The following is a 20,043-nucleotide window of genomic DNA, read 5'->3' as shown; positions in this document are numbered from 1 at the left end:
AAAAAGTTAAAACTTTATTGTAGAATATTATGCAGCATCGTCAACTACTGCTGGAATATGACAGATTTTATGTAACACAAACAGCAAATTGTTTATTTTTCGTCATGGCTTTTAATGACTAGTATCCGAGTCCAGACAGATGTTCATGAAAAAAAAAGCACAAGCAGTAAATTAAATATAATTCCAATATATTTGTCTCAGCAAAACAAGATACTTCTCTACGAATGGGAGATTTATTTATAAAGGGAAATTAAGGCCACACTGAAAAGACAACAAAATAACACAAGAGCAAAGTGTCTTTTACAAAAACAAGTTGTATATTTTTGCAATTGAACGTGTAATATTACAAGAGTGAAGTTTTATACTTTTTTAAGAAAAATGAATATATTTGAAAAAGAAGTTCTATGTATTACATAAACTCATATTTTCAAGCTTAAAGAATAAATTTGTAATATCACAAGAATACAGTCCCTTATGTTAAAGTACTAGCGTGAGTACTTTTGGAAAAAAAAAAGTTTCTGATTAAAGTCATAATACGAGAATAAATTAGTATTGCTGAGGGAATTAAATTGCGTATTGTCAAGAAAAAAAGGATGTAATAAAAGTCCATCCGTGCAAAGAGTATAGTTCTGATATTAAAGTTGAAATCTGACAACAATTGTTGCATATTTTTTGATAATAATTTTTGATTTATAGTCGTAAAATTAGAAGAATAAAGTTGTATATTTTTGAGAGGGAAAAAAAAGTCCACTTAAAATATCCACTTTAAACTTTTTTTGGACATCTTAAAAAAATGACTACTTATTCTCATAAATTGTACTTAATAAACATCATTAATCATCTCTGTGTGTCATTTTATTCTTTTACTTTCAGGGTGGCCCTAATGCTCCTTAGTGCTCTTGCAAGGCTAAGAATAAACAATAATGTGTCTTTTCCATGCCTCCACATATTCTAAAAAAAAAAAGCCATCTGAGGGCGACAGAGCAGGCGACTTTTCCTTTTAGTCGGAGCAGTGAAAGAGTCTGAAAATCTGTGCGTTTTTTGGGAGGTCAGAATCATTGTCCACACATCAGTGGAGCGCATCGGCATCTCCTCCACCCGTGTGCTGCGGCCGCACTTCCTCCCCATGAGTCTCCTCTTCTTCCTCCGGGGGGGTCTTTGCTCGCTCCCCATGCTCCTCCTCACAGTCCCTGTCCTCCTCCTCGTCACCATCATCCCCCTCGCCATGTTTGGACCGAGTGACCCGGTCCGGGCATTGTAAAACGACATCCCCGTTGGCTTGGGGCGAGTGCGATTCAAACAGCGATGGGATGCCGCCGAAGAGCGCTGCCTCCTCCCCCATCGACCTCCTGTGCTGTCTCGTAGGCGGACGCCTCTTGAACGACAGCCGAACTCGAGTCTGGCAGATGAGGGGGAAACGTTGACTTTACTCAAAAGCAGATGAAGGGTGGCAAGTTGCACCAAAAGCCCTCTATTTCAGTTTATCATATTGATCATACATCCATCAGAATAGCTTGTGTGTCTGTGCGTCTGCGTGAGAAATCCTCTCACCCGGAGTGACACTAAAGGCTAATAGGATTACGTCTTCAATGGCGCACACCTCTGAGGCTAATCTGAGGCGAGCGACACCTGCTGAGCGAACACGCCATGGGCGCCGTGTGACGTCACCGCTCGCTCCGCAAATAGCCTAACGAGCGAGTCCGTGTCAAGGCGACAACAGAAAATAAGTGTCGTAGTACACGTGTGCAGTTCAAATAAACAAGGCAATTGATTGGTTACAAAATCAAACAGTGGCACGCCATTCTTTTGGTACGGAGGCCTTCAGTGGGGATTAATCGGACTTAATCTACTGCTAAGTAAGATAAAATAAGGTAAGTGGCCTAACCTTGATTATATCACCATGATCACGCACACACACAATAAATACTGTTTGAAAATGCAACATAGGAGAAAGCAACTGCACCAGAATGTTGAGGTGGGCGGGGTGATGTCACCTTGTGGAAGCTGGGCAGCGAGGCCCCTTCAGGAGGGCTGTCGAAGCTGACGGGTTCCTCCTGAGCCGGCCCCTCCTCTTCCACGGTCAGCGCGGTGGGCCGCAGGGTGGGGCTCAGCGGGGTCGTGGCGGCGGCGGCGACGGGGGGCAGCGGTGGCGGCAAATCAGTTTGTCGGTTCACCTCGGCGCCCTTGGGCGATGGCAGCAGGGTCGTAGGCGACAAAGCGAGGTTGGCCTGTGAGCGAAATGATGGAAAGCCAAACAAAATTGATGGAAAGCCAGTTTTGAAATCAGCAGCCAGTAAGTAATTGTTTGTTCAACAATTTATTTTAAAAGGGGAGTATTGGTAACAAATAAATGTCAATATCTTATATCTCAATGTTGTTAAAAGTGAAGAAAATGTGCTAGAAACAGGAAGTTGATGCACGTGATATGCCCTTGGCGGGCCACATAAAATGAGCTTGCGGTCCAGACGTGGCCCCCGGGCCTTGAGTTTGACACCTGTGACTTGATGCAACACACTCAAAAAAAAAATTAAGTGTTTTGACGACGTCGTGTTACTTGCTAAATGGGGTTTGTTCTTTTCATTTTGGCAAAAAATCTTCACAGAAACTTTTAAAAGACATTACAAGCACTTGTTTCAACAAATCCTTTTGCAACACGAATCGAACACTACTAGTAAAACTTTCTACGTATGTCTCAATTTTCCATGACATGTTATTTCAAATTCAATTTGATGTCAAGAAAGAGCGCGTAATTACATACGTGTTAGCAGTTATATAAATATTGTCTGGTTTGGTATCCAAATATGTCAGCACGAGTGTTTGATGCAACACAAGGGAACTACTTTTTTTTCACAGTCACAACAGAGGTGGCCTGTGATCAAAATAAATTTAGCACTCCTACTCGATAGCATACATATTGGGAATTAAAAAAAAAAAAAGCAAAGTCAATTTTCAAACGAGCGGCCCACTAACAAACATCGGTCCTACCTGCACCGGCGAGAAGAAGAAGAGAGAAAAGCGGCAGCCTTTTTGTCCCATGGCTGCCACGACGCGTGTGACAACGCTGGCGATTTCGAGCCACGCTAGAGGCCCCCGCGGGCCCGTGATCCCATTACTGGCTCGTTAATCTGAGCTCAACATGGACAAGTGTTCCCCATCCAAAGCGCTCATCACCCCTCACCCCTCTCGCAAGATTGACATGTTGCAGTGGCGGTAGTTGAACAGCAGGTGGCAGCAGAGCAGTACCTGAAGTCTCTCGATGATGGCGGAGCTCTTTTTCGTTCTCGTTTGAACAGGACTCGTGGAGAGCGTTCCGTTCGTGTTAGTCTGGAAAACAACAACAACAAAAAACCTCATCAACTTACATACAATTCATGAAAGCTGTAAAATGACTCACATTAGATTCTTGCACATCATCTTTGGGAAACCTCAGCGAACGTGGAGGTTTTCGTCGAAAGGGTGACTGCAAAACAAGAGCAAAAAAATAAATTACAATGCAAGTATATGTGTCGCTTGTGGAACTCGAGTCAAATCTATTTAACTGTTCTAACCTCATCGTGAGAGGCGGGCATGGGCAGCATATGAACTTTGAACCTGCCAGCCAGCTCGGACACCGACAGCTTGGATGGAGAATCCTTGTTGGGCAACAAAGCACACAAATTATTGATTGTTGTCCTTCCATGACCTCAAATGCTTTTAAGATCCCGGAAGTGGGGACAGTATGCATCAAATGGCTCCCAGTCAAATATAATATCAGAAAAACACGGAACTTGAGCATACAGTTGGGTTATTGTTTTCATTTTTTTGGGCTAATCAATTTGCACACTTTAAATTGTTAATTTATCATGCTAAATGTCACTCTGACCACTGTGAAAATATCCAGTAAAAATGTGGCTGGTGCACGCTAACTTCAATTTGTTTCCGTGGAAAATGGAAACTGATCATTTTATTTATATTCATGTATGATCGCATACATTTGTGTTCACAATGACAGTGAAGCAGGACAGCTGATGGTGTGAATATGAAAATTTCAAGAAAATATATAAACATGTATCATAATAAAAATTGGATTTCCATCATCAACCTCCCATTAAAAAAACTTTAAAATGGAAAACATTGCAAAAAAAAACATTACCCTGCCCTTATTTTATTTTTTTTTCCTATTCTTGTTACATATTGCAAATATGTAACACTTTCTTTAATTTATTGCCACCAGTCTGTTCTCTTCATTTCTCGTGTTTCGCTTGTTTGCACTGCTTCCAATGTGTGTGTGCTGACGTGACATTTTTTTTCTATTGTTTTGATTTTTGTCACGTTTGTCTTGGCTGCGTTGCTCCCAGTATGTGGATGTTCGATTTCTTTTTGGGTCCAATCAGATCTTAGCCTCTTTTTTTTTGGCCTCTCTCTTTTTCTCTCGCTCCCTCTGCCAGGGCGCCACAGGTGTCCAAGCAGCCGCCTCCAATTCTTAGGTGAGAGCACTCGCCTACCCTCCCAGCCTGCATGTACACTTTCAAGCGTAACCCATGGCAACGTACACACAAACCATGGCCTGAGCTAGATACGCACACATTTTAATCGCAAGCTTTTTTCCCCGTTTTTTCCCTCAGTCGTGTTGTCAGCATGACCTCACCGCTGCCGCCGCCGCCCAAACGCATGACTTCACAGCATCAGCGGCCGACACCCTAAAGCACGGCCCAGAAAACGCCATGGGACCATCCCCCACTCCTTCAAGCCCTTTAACGCTTTCATGACCGCCTCCACAAAAAAAAAAAAAATCACAGTTCAGTTAAATCATTTTGTCCAACTGAACACAAAATAGAATGAAAAGTTTGCAGTCTTTCCTAAATTGAAAGTCAAACAAGAGCACTGCCTGCGGACTAGCATTGAAAATCCCGGGGAGGCCGCCGCCCCGTTGACCCCCCCCCCCCCCATGCGCACTGCTGCTCTAAAAATATTGTGTCAACTTTTTTTGATTAGAACATTTTCATTGTTTTTTTTTTCTTCTGCAGACGGTGATTGGTCCAATTTTTTCTGTCAAAATTAGACCAAAAAAAATGAAAAATATGTTGAAGTGAAAAGTGCAAGCAAAGAAATATTACAACAGTCAGTGATAACCACTTTACGGTCAAGTTTTACCAAATTTAAAAAAAAAATCATAATAAAAAAACAATACATTGCTTGCTTCAGAAAACCGCTGTGCGTTGAAAAGTTTCAAGTAATCTTTTGCAAAAATAAATAGGATCTCAACAAAGTGTGCCACTGGAGACAGTATTGAGCTAATTCAAAAATCAACATTGTTGCCCTTCTTACTATTGATCTGATTTAAGCCCATCATTCCCGAACTGTGATGACATTAACTCCATTGTTTTTTTTCACCTCAAATTTCCTCCTCAGCACATGCCCGCTCCTCTGCACCACGAGCCATATTTAGCAATCTTCTACATGTACAGTATGTGGAACTGGAGTGGGAATTTGTGGATGACTGCGGGAGAGAGCGCGGCAAACTATTTCTGGGGGCAGGACAGGCCTGGGAAACAAAGCCTGGCAGCCTGGATTGCTACTCTGCTGCCGAAGCCCCCTCCTGCCTTTTCTGGCCCTTGGGACTGATGGAGTGGATGCAGGGGGGGGGGGGCAGGGGGGTCCCCAGATGGGCAGGAGCACATCTGGACTGCAGCATACTAAAAATCCATCCAACGGCAAAGCTCATCTATATAAGGAAACCAAGATGGGAAAAGGTACAAGCTAGTTTCGGACGTTTTTTTTTTTTTTTTGCTAAAGCTGGTTAACTCATTCACTGCCATTGACGGATATAGACGGCAAAGATTTGCAGGGGCGGCTGATGTCAGGGGGCTTGCAACGCCATATTTGTTTTCTAAATCCTGAATTGAAATGACCTAAACGATTGACACAAAAAAATATTTGCAGAAGGGAAAAATCTCTTTCAGTTGCAAAAGTAGTCATCCAAAAGACGGCTTCGCCCAAGCGACACAGCAGGAATTTGACGGCTTCAGGGCATTTGGGGAACGCTTGATTCCATTTGACAACATTAAGATCACAAGGCCGAATAACAGCCGACACTGTTGAAGTTTGATGTTGCTTCCTGTCATATGCGCCACCTTGGAAATTTGCGGTGTATTCCTTGAGAAGTCAGAGACTCCAGCCACCGATCACGATGTCCGTGTTTTCGTCTCTTTCTGCTCCAAGTCACTTTCCCGATTGGAGCCCCTCGCTCAAGGGAAATGTTTCGATAAGCTTTGTTCATCACAAGATGAGCTCAAATCCCCGGCGGGAGGCGTTTTGTTTTATCGACGTGCACATGAGGTTTTTTCTCATGACCCGGCAGAAGACGGCACAAAGCCGGCTATTGTCTCAGGCTGCGACTTTTCTGAGAATCTTGAGAGATCTCACGGTTATGGAAGCAGTGCACCAAGAAATCGGAAACAAATCGGTAAAAAAAAAAGATGACGGCTTAATCGTTTGGAGACTTGTGTGACCAGCGTAGAGAGGATCTGATTTTTAGCAACCATAAAAATGGTCATCAATGGACGGAATCTGCCGGAGTTAATCACTTACCTACGCTAGCTTACGATAATGTTTGGGAAAAAAAAAAAAAAAAACTCCTGGGATGTCGTAGCTCACGTACGAGTTTGCGCACAGGTGCTACGAGGACCAGCAGCCATCGAAATGTTTTCTCTCGGAAAACCTGAGGATGGTTTTGGCCGGCGTGAAGCCTCGGCTTGAATGGCTCGCTGTTCCGCTCTGCTTTCACACGCAGTGCGAGTGTGAGCGAAGCGACAGAGAGCAAAATAAATGCCACTGAAGGTTTAAGCGAGGGGGGCTTGAATAACGTTTAGCGAGAGGTCATTCCAAAGAGAGGGGCCGGCAACGGAAAAGGAATTACTGTTCAAAATTGTAGTCGAGAAAGGAGCTAGCCAGTTGCCTAAAAATGAAAAAAAAAAGATTTAGATTTGAGGTCACCAATTTGCCTCTAAAGGCCAAAACATTTCTGTTTGATCAATCTAATATTGTTTGTTGTAATAAAGATCCATCTATCGTTTGTGTTTGTTAAAAAAAATCTGGGGAGGAGGATCTTGAAAAAAAAATAAAATAAAATCGCTTATTAAATTAAAATTGCAATTAGATTATTCTTACTTTTTTTTTTTAATTCACTGTTAAAATAATAATTTAAAAATAATGGGAGATTTTTTTTTTAGGCTGGCAAAAAAATAATAAAATCTATATGAACAATATTTTGGAATTAGAACAATTTGGAAGTCACCAAAACACACCAGGAGCGATGAAACTTTTGTTCCGACTGGCGTCCATTTTTGGAAAACAACACGTCAGCAAATTTGTCTCTCTGCTGTGAAGTTACGGTCTTTGCATGCAGCAATAAAATATTTCTTTACTTTGAGCCACCGAGGAGAAGCACTGATTGTTTTTTTTTTTTTTTGCTCTCCATCCTCCCAAAAAAGGCAGCAGCGAGCGGCTGCTTGAGGAAGCCGACGGTGAAGTCCAGATAACGACATTTCCTCTTCCTGGAGCTGCTTTTCAGCTCCACAACAACCTGCAGATGAACCTTTTCAAGCTGACTCTGAATGTCGTCACTTTGGGCCTCCTCCTCTCGGGCCTCCTTATCCACGACTCTGTGGTTCCCGCCCCGGCTATCTCGGAAGACCAGAGCACGTTTTACACGGAAACTTGCAAGGCTAAGAGTCTGACTCTTTGCTGATAGCAGAATAAGAAAACACATTACGTGTTCATTTTGAAGTAAATTTACACAACAGCGACCAAGAATAATGGGAGTCCTTAGTCACACGGACGAGCAAAAAAAAAAAAAAAAAAAAGGCTGTCATACGTATGCCACGCCTGAAGATGGCAGTCACGCAAACATTCAGTAGTGAAGCTCGTCACAAATTCACCCATTGTTGGAAACCCATTAACCTACTTTTTCTACTCCTTCTGTGACACCTTATCTGAAGAGCCGAGAGGCCACAAAAGACGCTAATAGGAAAGTAGTAATTGGTGTCTAGAAAGTATATTGAAAAAAATTGGAGTAATCGACTATATTAATGCTAAAAATGTTAAATGAAATTTGAACCCCAAACACTCTCAGACCATTTAAAAATTAACGCAACTTTACTCCCAAAAAAGTAAACAGCTAAAAGATTCTTTGCTCTAAAAATAAAGTGTGCCACAGTGCCAGTATGTTGCCTTCACAACCAAGAAAAATTAGAAATAGGAGGCCTCTGTAACTTGGGTTTTTTTTTTTTTTAAGCCACTCAACAAAGAAATGCAGCAAATTCCCATTGTAACTTGATACATGCCACCATACTTCCTTGACACCAATTACTGCTATCCTATTAGCCAAGGAACGATGCTGATGTGAGTTGAGGAGCTTCATTTAGACAGAATTTGTGCTTTGTCGCCATCTTGTGGCATTTATAGTAAACTATAAACTTCTTGACGGCCCTCAATGAATCGTTCTAAACTCTGGGAATGCCCGGCCCGAGTCCTTAGAGACCACAACGTTGTGATGGCAAATCTGGAAAGGCAGCGGAGCGCAAAAGCAGCCCCATTAAAAGCTCCAAAGACATCATCACACTTTTGGAAGAACTTCACACCGAGCCAGATTCCGACTTGAGTGGTGCACCAGCAGGATGGAGGATTCTCCTCAAGAACACTTTAGCAGTGGGGAACTAATGAGGGTACCACCCCCGCTGCCCGCACGGCGCACGCCCACTTGGAGTAGAGCACAAATTCAGTCACATTGCTTAACTGTTGTCTGGACATCCCAAATAGAACATCCATGTGGTTTGCTGGATTTTTTTTCTTTTTTAAAGCAAATGGAGGCGTTTACAGGAAAATGTGACACCATGTTTGTCAATCACCATTTGTGCATACAGAACGGTTTGCAAACCTCATTCCAAACCACCAAACATCCAAAGTATCCCAAAGCAGGAAGTAGCTGGTGTGTTTGGCTCCATATGGAAAAAAATAACTAAATAAAAATGCCAAAATATGCAACCCACTGATTTTGTAGTTTCCTTAAAAGAAAAAAAGCTATTGATGTTGCACTTACTTAAAATGAAAAGAAACCATTTCTGGTGCACTTTCCGAAAAGGAAGACAAAATATTAATGTTGCAATTTCTTGAAAGCAACACTGACTTTGACGTAGCGAGAAAAAAAAAGTCAAGCCAAACAAATGACTTTTCCCTAAATAAAAAAAATAATTTACTGATGTTGCACTTTCCTAAAATGAAGACAAACTCTTACTGTTGTACTTTCCGAAAGAGATGGACTACCAAACTAACACTTTCCTAAAAAGAAAAAAAACAAAACAAGATATATATCGAATTATTGTACAGATGACTGTCTTCATCCAATAAACCTTCCCTTTCATCTGTTCCCGATGTGCTGAGTCTGTTTCCTATCACAGTTACAGGCATCCACCCTGTAAACAAAACACATCGGCTGCGACATCTGCCGCCAATCAGGAGCTCTACTACGACGTCGCCGGCCCCAAAACAAGTCAAATGACTTGTCATGACGCAACGTTACAAAAGGAATCTACTTTAGTTCTCCTGCGGTGTTATTCGCCGCTAACGCCGAGAATCTGGTGTCCCAATCAGAACTCGTGCTGGCCGGCCCCTCATGACACACATGAAACACTTACATTAAAAAAAAAAAAAAAAAGAGGGCTTGTTTTGCTGTTACAGGGAGGAGGCTGCTAAAAAAGCCATCAGGGAATTACCACAGAAAAGTCGCCAGACAAAAAGGGAAAAAAGAGGGAAATACCGTACTCGAGTTTAATGGAGCAAAAGCGGTTCCATCTTGAATGTTACATTTAAATACCTAAAAAAAAGTAGCCAATTTATTTAAATGAATGTTTATAGGCTAAAGTGGCAAGCTACTTTAGTCACCGCCGCTTTAAAAGCTAAAGTTGTTAGCTCGTTTTTTGATTGAACGTTTAGAGGCTAATATGGCTTCCGAGTTAATGATTACAAAACTGCAAAAGTGGCTAGCTCGTTATTTGAGTGAATATTGACAAAGAGAAAAGCTCATATTTGGACTAAATGTCTAATGTGTCCAATTATTTATTTGATAGAATGCTTTTCGCAATTAATTAGAAAAAATAGCATCAATTTATATTGCACCGTTAAAAAAGGTCGAAGGTTGCTTAAGTGGCAAGCGAGAAATTTGGCTGTCAAAAACATGCTAAATGCTAATTTCCGAAGCATGATCTTAGCGCTAATTCGACTTGAGAAGAGAAATATTGTATGACAAACAGGTTGTCTTAACAATATTTAACTTTTCTAGACAAAGCAGACAGGTTGACGTTAGCTAGCTTTAGCTAAAATGGCGGAGTAAAATTTTACTTTATATTCTCCACACCCAAAAATCAATTTAGTGACTTTCTGAGAAATAAGAATACAAGCAGCAGACTAAAAATGCCACCGTTAAATTGTGCTATAATTAAATACTAAAATTAATATTTCAATTGATTCAACTGACAGAAATAAACTTTTCATTTTCATCAATTAAATAAGTTGAGCAATAACGAAGACGTTAACATTCATTTTAATTTATCTCCACATCACTCAAGATCAACTTCTAAATATTTTGCCAAGCAAAATACAAAACAAACCACAACGCACAAGCCATTTTAACCTAGCCCAAGTTAAAACAACAATCGAGTTAGAAATATGATTTTATCTATTGGTCAGTTCTTATTTAATTCATTAAACTCCACCAAATTTAAAACTTTTTGGATGATTTAAAAAAATAATTATTTAGCAGGCTTTATTTAGCTCAGGCTTCAACTGCGCCATGGCTACAAATATGGCTTTAAATTCCATTTTCATTTATTGAGATGTAAGGTTTTTTGTTTGACTTTATTTACACATGTACATTTCACTCAAATTAAACTTTTTACATTGTAAAAAATTGAGCTAGATTTAGCGTGAAAAAAAATTACAGCCATTTTTTTCATCTCATCTTAATCTTTTGATTTTTTTTCTGCTCAATTCACTTACCGTTACAAATCTCTAATTCATAAACATTGTTGATCATTCAAAATAAAACATGACACACAAGTTAGATTTAACGAGTTCAAGATAAAAATATATATATAAAAAATAAATGAGTTGTTACCTCCATCCCGGAGAATGTCGCTTACTCGAGAATCCCTTCTTTATTCTTCTCTCTCCTTATTTTTCTGTCTTATTATGTCAAGTCTTGTAGTTGAAAAAGAAAAATGAAAAAAAAGTGCATGTGGAGCTGTGTGTTTATATCCGGACATAAATGAGCCCCATCGGCGACGAGGAGGAAGGCGACTTTTAATCACGCTGCTTTTCCGAGTGCCATCAAGTCAGCCATCTTGAGGAATACTACTTCTTTAAAAACACTTTCAAAATAAAAGACTTCACTTCTACACTTCCTAGTTTACTGACTTTACGTCCTGTTGCCTTCCCAAACATAACATTGCTTACGCCTTTAAAAAAAGTAGTTATTTAATGAAACGTTCAATAATCATTGCGCTCATTTTGAAAAACAGACCCATTTCAACAGAACACTGAAATATTGACTTTATATTTTACGATATTCAGACCACACATTATCTTTTTTTTTTCATTCGATTGTGTGGCATTTCACTTTCGGCGATTAAAATGATACTGGTTATTTTCATTGTTTCGTGCATTAGTTTGTATTTATACTTATTTGCCTTAAGCATCAAACAGCAGTCTGAGGCGACACACAACAGGAAATGTCAATCATCGTAGGTCACATGAATACATCCTTGTCACATTTAAAAAAAGATAACTCGTGACAAATAAAATCACGTGTTGTTGTTGTTAGAGACTTTGTATGGGGGGGCCACATGCGTCCAAACGGTTAAACAGGAAGTGGCTCATTAATGTAAAGCTGCTGCAAGGCGCACGCGTCACATCTGCATCCATTTGAAAATGACATTTGACGTTGTTGTTGTTGTGTCACATAACATGCTGACAATGACAGATTGTCGACGTGAGGCGCGGATAAAACTAGTACAACGCTGTCTCCCTCTAGTGGTGGGCGAAAGAACGATTGCTTCAGTACGCTTCAGTTGTATTTAACTTTTAGGCGCATTACATTTGTATTCACTGTTTGAAGTGTTTGTTTTTCATTTCTTAGGGTAATTGTATTTTAAATTTATGCGCAATACATATATATTTATTTTAGTTAAAACTTTTGACAAACACTGCTGAGGGGAGACCACAAGGTTTTACTTTAGCGCCCTCTGGTGATCATGAAGACAAATGCATGTCATCGATGACTAAGTTTCCTACATTGATCTATTGACAGAGGCTTTTCGTGTACGTGTGTGCGACTTATTTAAACGAAATTAACCCACCAAGAGGTGTTTGTAATAATTCGGTTTTCATTTTATTCAATTTACCTGCCTCGTGTTTACTTTGATTGAATTGAATTTACCTTCCCTGCAAATCTGAACGTCTACCGTGTGATTGGGGTCACTTGAGGTCAGTGACATGTCGGCGGCATGTGCGAAAGGTTTCGACGGAGGCACGATGACACTTTCGGTCACACAAACACACACAAGAGGCGGTCTGGCCACTTGTCCACCAATTTAGGACGTTGCGACCTTCATCTCGTTGCGCCGATGCATCTGGTCGGCGTGAAAGTGAAGACGCACGCTGGCCTGCCAGGAGGTGCCAGCCTGGAAACGATGAGTCACAGCACACACACACGCACACCCCCTCTGGCTCCGGTGTGTGTGTGTGTGTGTGAGTTTGTGATCGACGGCGAAGAACAGCACGTAATAAAGAGCGTGACTGAAAAAGAAAATGCACGTTTGTTTGACCCGAAAAGAGGAGGACTTTAGCTCTCACAGCTGAGGAGCCGCTCGACCGGTCGCTGACAAGCTGACATCATTTCACCGGCGTCCAAATGCACTTAGAGGAGCCATTACTTTGAATATGGTGATGCGGATTCGAGTCAGAGCCTCCGTAATGTGATCAGCGTGTCACATTACGTGCCGTTCCAGACACGTACGTGGCGGGCCCAAGAGGACCTCGAGGGCATCAGCTGGCACTGGCACATGCGCTCGCACGCACACTTACACACTTGACGTACACAACTTGCTTGGCTTGACGCCGACTACTTTTTATTTTTTTTAGTGACTATTTTTTTTTTGGTGCCCTCACGATGAGTGCGTAGTTCTGCTTTTTTTTTTTTTAATTTCATGTTGACTTTTGCTTTTTAAATGAACTTAGTTTCACTTAGTTTTTAAAAAGGTTTTGTAAGGTTGTATTTGTATTTATGTTTTGGAAAATGCTTCGCCTTAATTTTGATTAGTTTTTGTTTTAGTTTTGCTTTTTAATATATGGCGTATTTGTGGACAGAAAGATGTTAAAAAGGTCACAAAGTATTGCGTAATGAAGTAAAAGTAAACTACAATTCCTAAATGATTGTTCGGCCTTCCCACACCAAAAAGCATGCGTGCGCAACACAAACACAAACTTGTTTGCTTTGACAGGGACCTGACTTTTGTTTCCATGATTCATGCAACCATAAAGTTGTTCAAACGTGCACACATTTTTGATTTATTTCAAAGCAAAGCAATCACAACATTAAAACATTGTCGTCCATACTAAAATGTAATATTGCAATTCTTGTAACTGCAGCGGACATGAATATTGTGACGAGAAATCCAACAAAGACAACTTCTTTGGGCCATTCGAGCAATAAGATTTGAAGTAAAATCGTGGAAAACGTCAGCATGTAGACCACGTCACACACACGAGAATCTCCAGGGCCACAATATTAGGTACACATTCTAATGACATCGGAAACGATGGGGAAGAACAGACAGAATGAAAATATGGTCCAGTTGTCTTTTTCCGTTTTTAAACGCTAACATACGTAATGCAAGTCAACATTTTGAAGTGTGATACGAGCACTGTATGGCGACAGGGAGCTCAACTCAAATCACTTCACAATAAATAAGCAGCAGTTTGGAAAACAGTCAACAAATTTTCAGAAAAAAAGACGCGTCAAGCAGTTCAATGCCACCCGCAACTCAATTTTACTGTCAAACTCAACCTAAAACCGAGAGAATTACGCCGTGCTCACTTAAAACGACCACATAGCTTAGCCTTTTAGTTCGCTAACTCGATGCTAATCAAGCATCTAACCTTGAAGCAACACGATGAACACTAACAGTGCAACAATACATTTAGAAAGACAATAACAGTACTCACGGTCATCTAGTGTTTATCCCCTGCAAAGAACAACTCATATTAGTGCCGTACTGATGAGGTGAAAGAACTTGAGACGTCTCAATAAATACAACATTCGTTCGTCAGTCTTATACTGCCTCCAAGTGGCCAAGGTGGGCACAACAGAAAGAGCAGCAAAATGGCAATTAAATGGATGCAAAACCATTTAGTTCTTTTCAATTCTGTTTAATTTTATCATTACTGGATAATTTTATGAAGTAAAATATTATGAGTGCTATTTTTCCATTCATTTTAATGTGAAAAGATTGAGATACAAGTGGTCATAGAACAAATTAAACTAGTGTCTCAAGGCAACGCTGTACTTAAAAAAAATAAAAATCAATTTTAGAGTTTGAATTGGGTGATGGTATTTATGTTTTCTATTTCACATATTATAATGTTAAAATCAATGCTATTCAATTTCTTTTGTAAGTGAACGGAAAATCCCCACCATAGCGGACGCCATTTTCAAAATCGCCACTTAGAAAAATGCCGACCCGCTTTGTGTTCAGATCTTTTTTTTTTCTCTCTCTCTCTTTACCTTAATCTTCAAACTTCCTGGCGTGGACTTTCCGTCGAGTTCTCCTTCAACGCTCAATGGCGGCGAGACGGAGACGTTGGGCGGCGGGTCCGTTGAGGCTCTCGACGGGGTCGGCGGCGCACCGCTGGCTCTGGCGAACGCGATGGTGGTCGAGGGGGGATCCGGGCCGCCAGTGAAGGAGGAAGAGGCGCTTGGCGGCGGAGCGGTACTTGCGCGACATTAAGTTGTACACCACCGGGTTGATGGAGGCGCTCAGGTAGCACAGCACCATGGAAGCCATGTTGAAGTTCTGACTCAGCATGGCCGTGTCGTAGTCGTCCACCTGGGCGAACAGGTTGCGGCCGATGTGGTAGGGAAGCCAGCAGATGATGAAGGCCAACACCACCACCACTAGGGGGAGCACACACACACACGAAACGCCACTAGACCTGGACGTTTTCTATTGAATGGATTTCACGCTTTTGAAATCGACAAAAAGCAGCCAATTGGGGGTTTGAGGGGTGAATATCATTATCTAAGTCTTGTGATGTAATTGTGTTACCCTAACCCATCTGACTTTTCATTTTAGGGCCCCAGAAGGGGTAGCACCGGCCCTGCTTATCCTTATTCAAGTCACTGTGACTGTTTCATCAAATGACACGGACGGGATTTTGTGTGAAAAGCTTTCTCCAAGCTGTAAACCTTCCTTGGAAGAGATTTACTGCCCGTGTGACGTTACGCGGGCGCAACGAGTGCCGGCAGATTAGATGAGAGTGAAAAGCGTCGTTAGGCCTGATTGATGAGCAGTCATGCGGGACGATCGGATGCCATCAATATACTCACGCGAGGCGATGGCAATATGAGGAGTACAAAACAATATCGGAAAAGAATAAAGATGCTGTCGTGCTGCTTTTTACAGAGAACAATTAGTGGGCGCGCACACGCACGCACGCACATTATTCAGTGTGTGTGACAGGACAGCAAAAAGGTTAAGCAGGGAGACAGGAAGACAAAGGTTGATAAATCACTTGTGGAGACTAACAACAACAATTAAGGCAAGCAAGCAATAGTATTTTCAAACAACTTCTGTCTGGAAACCCTAACACATCCTTGCAACCCTACTTTGACACCCAAATCCTTGCTAGTTTGGGTAACTAATGACTTTGAACCATAATTTGAAACTATTTTGAAACAATAACCCCTGTCTTGGAACCTAACCCTTTGTTTGAAACCTTTTTTTTTTAGCTGCCTAAAATTGTGTACAGTAAATAAAGTTTTGGAAAATGTCAATATAATGGAAATTATTTATTTATGATTATTATTTATTTTTAATTAATTATTATCATTTATTATTATTATTTATTTTATTTTTTTTACTTGTCATTATTATCTGTATTTTGAGTTAAAAAACAAACACCATCCTAAACTCAGCTTCAGTACCCGCAGGGAATTTAACATTTCCAAATAATCCAGTTTTGATCGTTTATTGGCGAAGAAAAAAAAAAAAAAAACATCTTCCGCCGATACGCGTCAAAATATCGAATATCGGCTATGATAATTAGCATGCCACAAACATGGAGCATTTGTTAAGGCAAGAAAAAAAAAAGATCACAAATATTTGCATTTGGGAAATAATGTACAATTTTTTCCCAAGAATTCTTGAGTGCACCCACTCACCGAGAATCTTGACGGTTTGCTTGTGCGAGCGTTCCCTGGCGAGCGCGCCGGGCCCCCTCACGTCGGCACGGCTCCTCCACAGCTTGAGGCCGATGGAGCCGTAGAGGAAGACGAGGCAGAGCATGGGGCACAGGAAGTAGCCGGTGGACACCCACAGCATGATGTGCAGCCGACCCGAGTGGATGGCGCCGTCCGTGTGCTTGCACTGGCCGCCGCGCGCCCCCGTCCCGTTGTCGTACTCCACGCCTACCAGGAAGAGCGTGGGCGTGGAGGAGGCCAGGGCGAAGCCCCACAGGGCGGCGATGATGTAGTGGACGCGGCGTTTGGTCACCAGGACTTTAGTGCGAAGCGGGAAGCTGATGGCCAGGTAGCGCTCCACGCTCAAGGCGGCGATGTGCAAAATGGTGGCCGACGTGCAGCCTTCGAAGACGTAGTGGTAGAGCAGGCACACGGCCTCGCCGAACAGCCACGGGACGTACTTCCACAGGCGGTAGAGGTCGAAGGGCAGGCACAGGAAGATGAGCAGGTCGGACACCGCCATGCTAGACAGGTACAGGTTGGTGGTGGTCTTCATGTCTTTGAAGTGCTGGATGATGAGGATGGTCATGGTGTTGCCCGCCACGCCCACCACCAAGATGGCCACGCAGATCACCGTCACGGGGATCAGCGTGGAGGTGGGGAACAGGGAGCCCTCGTAGTGATGGTCGCCCACGCCGCCGTCGGCGACGTCGCCCGGAGGATCGGACGTGTCGGGCGACTGGAGTCCCACCTGGGGTCTGGTCCAGGGCATCTTCACTTCTGAGAAAATACAATACTAAGATGCAATGTGCAGACAAAAAAAAAGTCAACAAAACGCATTTCTAGAAGGATTTTTCTGACTCTTTTTTTTTTAGATTTTTTTTTCTTTGCCTTAATTACTTAGTTACTGATAACTGGTTAGTTACATAGTTGAAGTGAGTTAGTTATTCATTTAGTTACAGTTAATGACATTGCAGTGGCTTAGTTAGTTACAATTTAGTCAATCTGGAGGAGGTATGTGTTCAGAATGAACCAATCAAATTCAAAGTGTGAACTGGATGGCAGCGCACACCTGCCATCATTTGCCTCTGATTAACCCTAAATAAAGTTCAGCTGTTCTAGTACGCATTAGAACAATGGCGTGCAGACTTCAGCTGATAGAGTATGCAAGATTTTCCTTTTTATTCACTTTTGATCTTAAGTGTTATCACAGTATGGTTGAAAAATTATTGAAATAAAAATAAATAAACTAAAAAAAGAGAAAAAATATACATTAAAATAAATTTAAATTATTCGAAATAATTGGAGAAAATATATAGAAGCTCTAATATAAATACTAGCATCATAAAAAATGTGTAAATAATTAAAATAGAGCCCTAATCTTAATAACAAAATCAAAAATATAGTTGGATTAAATTAACAAATACTAGAAAAATAGAACAAACATTATTAACAGTATGAAAACCTTTTTTAAATATTAAAAAAGACTAACTAGACAAACTACAAACAAGAAGTGATTACAATAAGGTAAAAAAAACAGTCTAATTTAAAAAAATGCTAACAACATGAATAAACAATGAATGTCCAAATGAAAAAAAAACACAAAATACTAACATTCAAATTAGAAAGACAAAAAAAAATAATGATAACAGTACAAATAATAATGACAAAATACAAATTAAAGTACCAACTGGCCACACCACTGGTTACATTAGAACGCTGGCAAAACAGGACACTTTATTTGGCACACCTTCACAATGTTCACGCGGACATCCATCAATGCCGTCTTTACAAATAAATTCACAACAATGCGGAATGAAAGGCTTTACCTGTAAAATCAAAGCGAGGATCTCCACTTGCAGTCCGGCAACAAACGATAATTTGGATGATCTGGCGACAAGAGCGGAGAGCAGCTCCTCTTCCTCCTCCTCCTCCTGCTCCTAAAGGGGAGCTTGTCCCCTAATTGAATGATGACAATGGGAAGAAGTTAACATGCACGTGTAGGAGGGGACTAGGAGATTCTTTTTCCACACTAAGAAATACGATTCAGCACATTAGTAGGATGCGGAATAAAGCTATTTGGAGTATTTAATTATAGATTTTTTTTGTCATTGAAATGAAGCGAGAAAAGAAATCAAGGTTTACTTTCAAATCTGATTCAAACCTCGGCCAACTCCCACTTCCAAGATGGCTGCACCCATTAAATTGAAACTATTATTATTATTATGATAACCACATTTTCAACAGTGCTACAAAGGCCTAACCAAATGCATGACAAAATATCATTTTAAATATGGACATAACCGAACATATTTCATGTTTGTGTATGCATCTCCCAATGCATGAATAAAAAAATTCCACTATCCTAGCCCCCAAAAAGCAAACAACAAAATATTTTTTTCCTAGTGCAATGAGCTCTCTTGCATAAAAATAAACTTTATTTAGACATTTTTTTCACAAAAATCAACTCACCCAACAATGTATTATCGAGGTACTGTTTGTCCTGCAAATCGTTCTAAATCCACAACAAAATCTGCCTTCTCACATTGAAGATTAGAGCAGTATACGACCCAGTATGAGGGCAACTAAGTCATGTCTGCCATCTAGTGGTGAATGGCGATATTGCAACTTAGCACTAGTCAACCACTGCATATTCACAGTTTGGCAGCAACAGATTTGAATATTGACAAGATTCTTTCACTTTTTTTTCTCATAATATTTTGAATTTCTGGTCGTTCTGAGATTTTCACCTCCATTTCCCGAGTTAAAAAAAAAACTAATTAATTAAATTAATCAAGGGGCCCAAAGGACTCCAATTGCGTATCCCTGATCTATTTGGTAGTTTTTGGGAATGTTGCCATCTTTATTAAAATATTAACAAGCTGGAATATTTTGGCAATGTAGAAAATACTGACCTGGGATGCAATTTAGGGATAATGACAGCTTTGATCCAATATCAACATGATCCAAATCCAGGGTCCTAATTGTCCAAAATCTGAGGAAAACCAGTAAAAAAAACAAAACAAGTAGTCATTGCCTTATAAATCCACCCCACCCCCCTGACACCCTTGCACTTTATTGCAGCCATAAAAATTAAATTCACCCTCCCACAAAATGAGCAGAAAAGGAGTTAGCCCACTCCAGCTGTCACTGGTCTTACTCGTGAGGACAAAGAGCGGACTAGTACATGGACCTTAAACTGGATATGAATCAGAAGTAAGACCAGCGTTGCGGTTATCTCTCCTCTTCATCGTTGTGGCCGCCTCAGCCCGGTGACAGCTGCGTGCAAAACAACCGGGCCGCTCATTAATGAAAGCATCCATCACGTGAAATCAGCAATCTCTTCTTGTTTGCTGGCGCTGTTCGACACCAGCTCTGTCTTAGCTACTCAGTGACGAAACCTTCCTTCTCCTCCTACGCAAGAGCCGCCTGTTTGGTCTGACTCCCTAGACTGAAGGAGGAAAAAAAAAAAATTCAATGGAAGACTATTACATTTTTGAAAAAAATCTGGAGGAAAAAAAAAACCTAAAACAAAGTACGGTATGAAAAAA

The 20,043-nt window shown here is 41.0% G+C and overlaps 2 protein-coding genes and 1 long non-coding RNA gene across 7 annotated transcripts; 1 reads left to right on the top strand and 2 right to left on the bottom strand.

Moving 5' to 3' along the window:
* Position 1: 1 nt before the first annotated feature.
* LOC148333066 (capZ-interacting protein) lies at positions 2-14,788 on the bottom strand. Of its 2 annotated transcripts, none has more exons than XM_088300595.1 (6): positions 14,260-14,788; positions 3,549-3,632; positions 3,395-3,460; positions 3,244-3,324; positions 1,995-2,228; positions 2-1,399 (listed from the first exon to the last, which is right to left on the bottom strand). In XM_088300595.1, the coding sequence occupies exons 1-6, from the start codon at positions 14,263-14,265 to the stop codon at positions 1,070-1,072; spliced, it is 801 nt and encodes a 266-aa protein (XP_088156721.1). In that variant the 5' UTR covers positions 14,266-14,788; the 3' UTR covers positions 2-1,069. The 2 variants fall into 2 exon arrangements, with proteins under 2 accessions (XP_088156721.1, XP_088156719.1); XM_088300593.1 differs by lacking the exon at positions 14,260-14,788 and adding an exon at positions 11,153-11,366.
* Positions 1,694-9,383, top strand: LOC148333067 (uncharacterized). Of its 2 annotated transcripts, none has more exons than XR_015844237.1 (4): positions 1,694-1,871; positions 1,948-2,293; positions 5,392-5,732; positions 7,473-9,383. It is a non-coding gene; the product is annotated as an uncharacterized LOC148333067 (long non-coding RNA). The 2 variants fall into 2 exon arrangements; XR_015844236.1 differs by lacking the exons at positions 5,392-5,732; positions 7,473-9,383 and adding exons at positions 4,428-4,466; positions 4,605-4,790.
* mlnr (motilin receptor) lies at positions 3,404-19,874 on the bottom strand. 3 transcript variants are annotated; one of them, XM_088300591.1, is made up of 7 exons: positions 19,596-19,874; positions 19,408-19,487; positions 18,322-18,451; positions 16,475-17,272; positions 14,819-15,208; positions 3,549-3,632; positions 3,404-3,460 (listed from the first exon to the last, which is right to left on the bottom strand). In XM_088300591.1, the coding sequence occupies exons 4-5, from the start codon at positions 17,262-17,264 to the stop codon at positions 14,865-14,867; spliced, it is 1,134 nt and encodes a 377-aa protein (XP_088156717.1). In that variant the 5' UTR covers positions 17,265-17,272; positions 18,322-18,451; positions 19,408-19,487; positions 19,596-19,874; the 3' UTR covers positions 3,404-3,460; positions 3,549-3,632; positions 14,819-14,864. The 3 variants fall into 3 exon arrangements, with proteins under 3 accessions (XP_088156717.1, XP_088156716.1, XP_088156718.1); XM_088300590.1 differs by lacking the exon at positions 19,596-19,874 and having other exon boundaries at positions 19,408-19,550; XM_088300592.1 differs by lacking the exons at positions 19,408-19,487; positions 19,596-19,874 and adding an exon at positions 18,965-19,014.
* Positions 19,875-20,043: the final 169 nt, after the last annotated feature.

The sequence above is a fragment of the Idiotropiscis lumnitzeri genome, chromosome 7, assembly GCF_059441095.1.
Source record: "Idiotropiscis lumnitzeri isolate Australia: NSW breed Sydney's pygmy pipehorse chromosome 7, RoL_Ilum_1.0, whole genome shotgun sequence".
Taxonomy (NCBI): Eukaryota; Metazoa; Chordata; class Actinopteri; order Syngnathiformes; family Syngnathidae; genus Idiotropiscis; species Idiotropiscis lumnitzeri.
The sequence above is the reverse complement of the archived record's forward strand: the minus strand, read 5'-3'. Positions and strand labels throughout refer to the sequence as shown.

What these genes read in the sequence shown, in the direction of transcription:
- LOC148333066 (XM_088300595.1), bottom strand. An exon ending in ATGATGTGCAAGAATCTAAT is followed by an intron (nt 3,325 to 3,394) that starts GTGAGTCATTTT and finishes GTTGTTTTCCAG; the next exon opens with ACTAACACGAACGGAACGCT. An exon ending in CCATCATCGAGAGACTTCAG is followed by an intron (nt 2,229 to 3,243) that starts GTACTGCTCTGC and finishes TTTCGCTCACAG; the next exon opens with GCCAACCTCGCTTTGTCGCC.
- mlnr (XM_088300591.1), bottom strand. Translation starts at nt 17,264, where the DNA reads ATGCCCTGGACCAGACCCCAGGTGGGACTCCAGTCGCCCGACACGTCC. An exon ending in GCAAACCGTCAAGATTCTCG is followed by an intron (nt 15,209 to 16,474) that starts GTGAGTGGGTGC and finishes TGCTCCCCCTAG; the next exon opens with TGGTGGTGGTGTTGGCCTTC.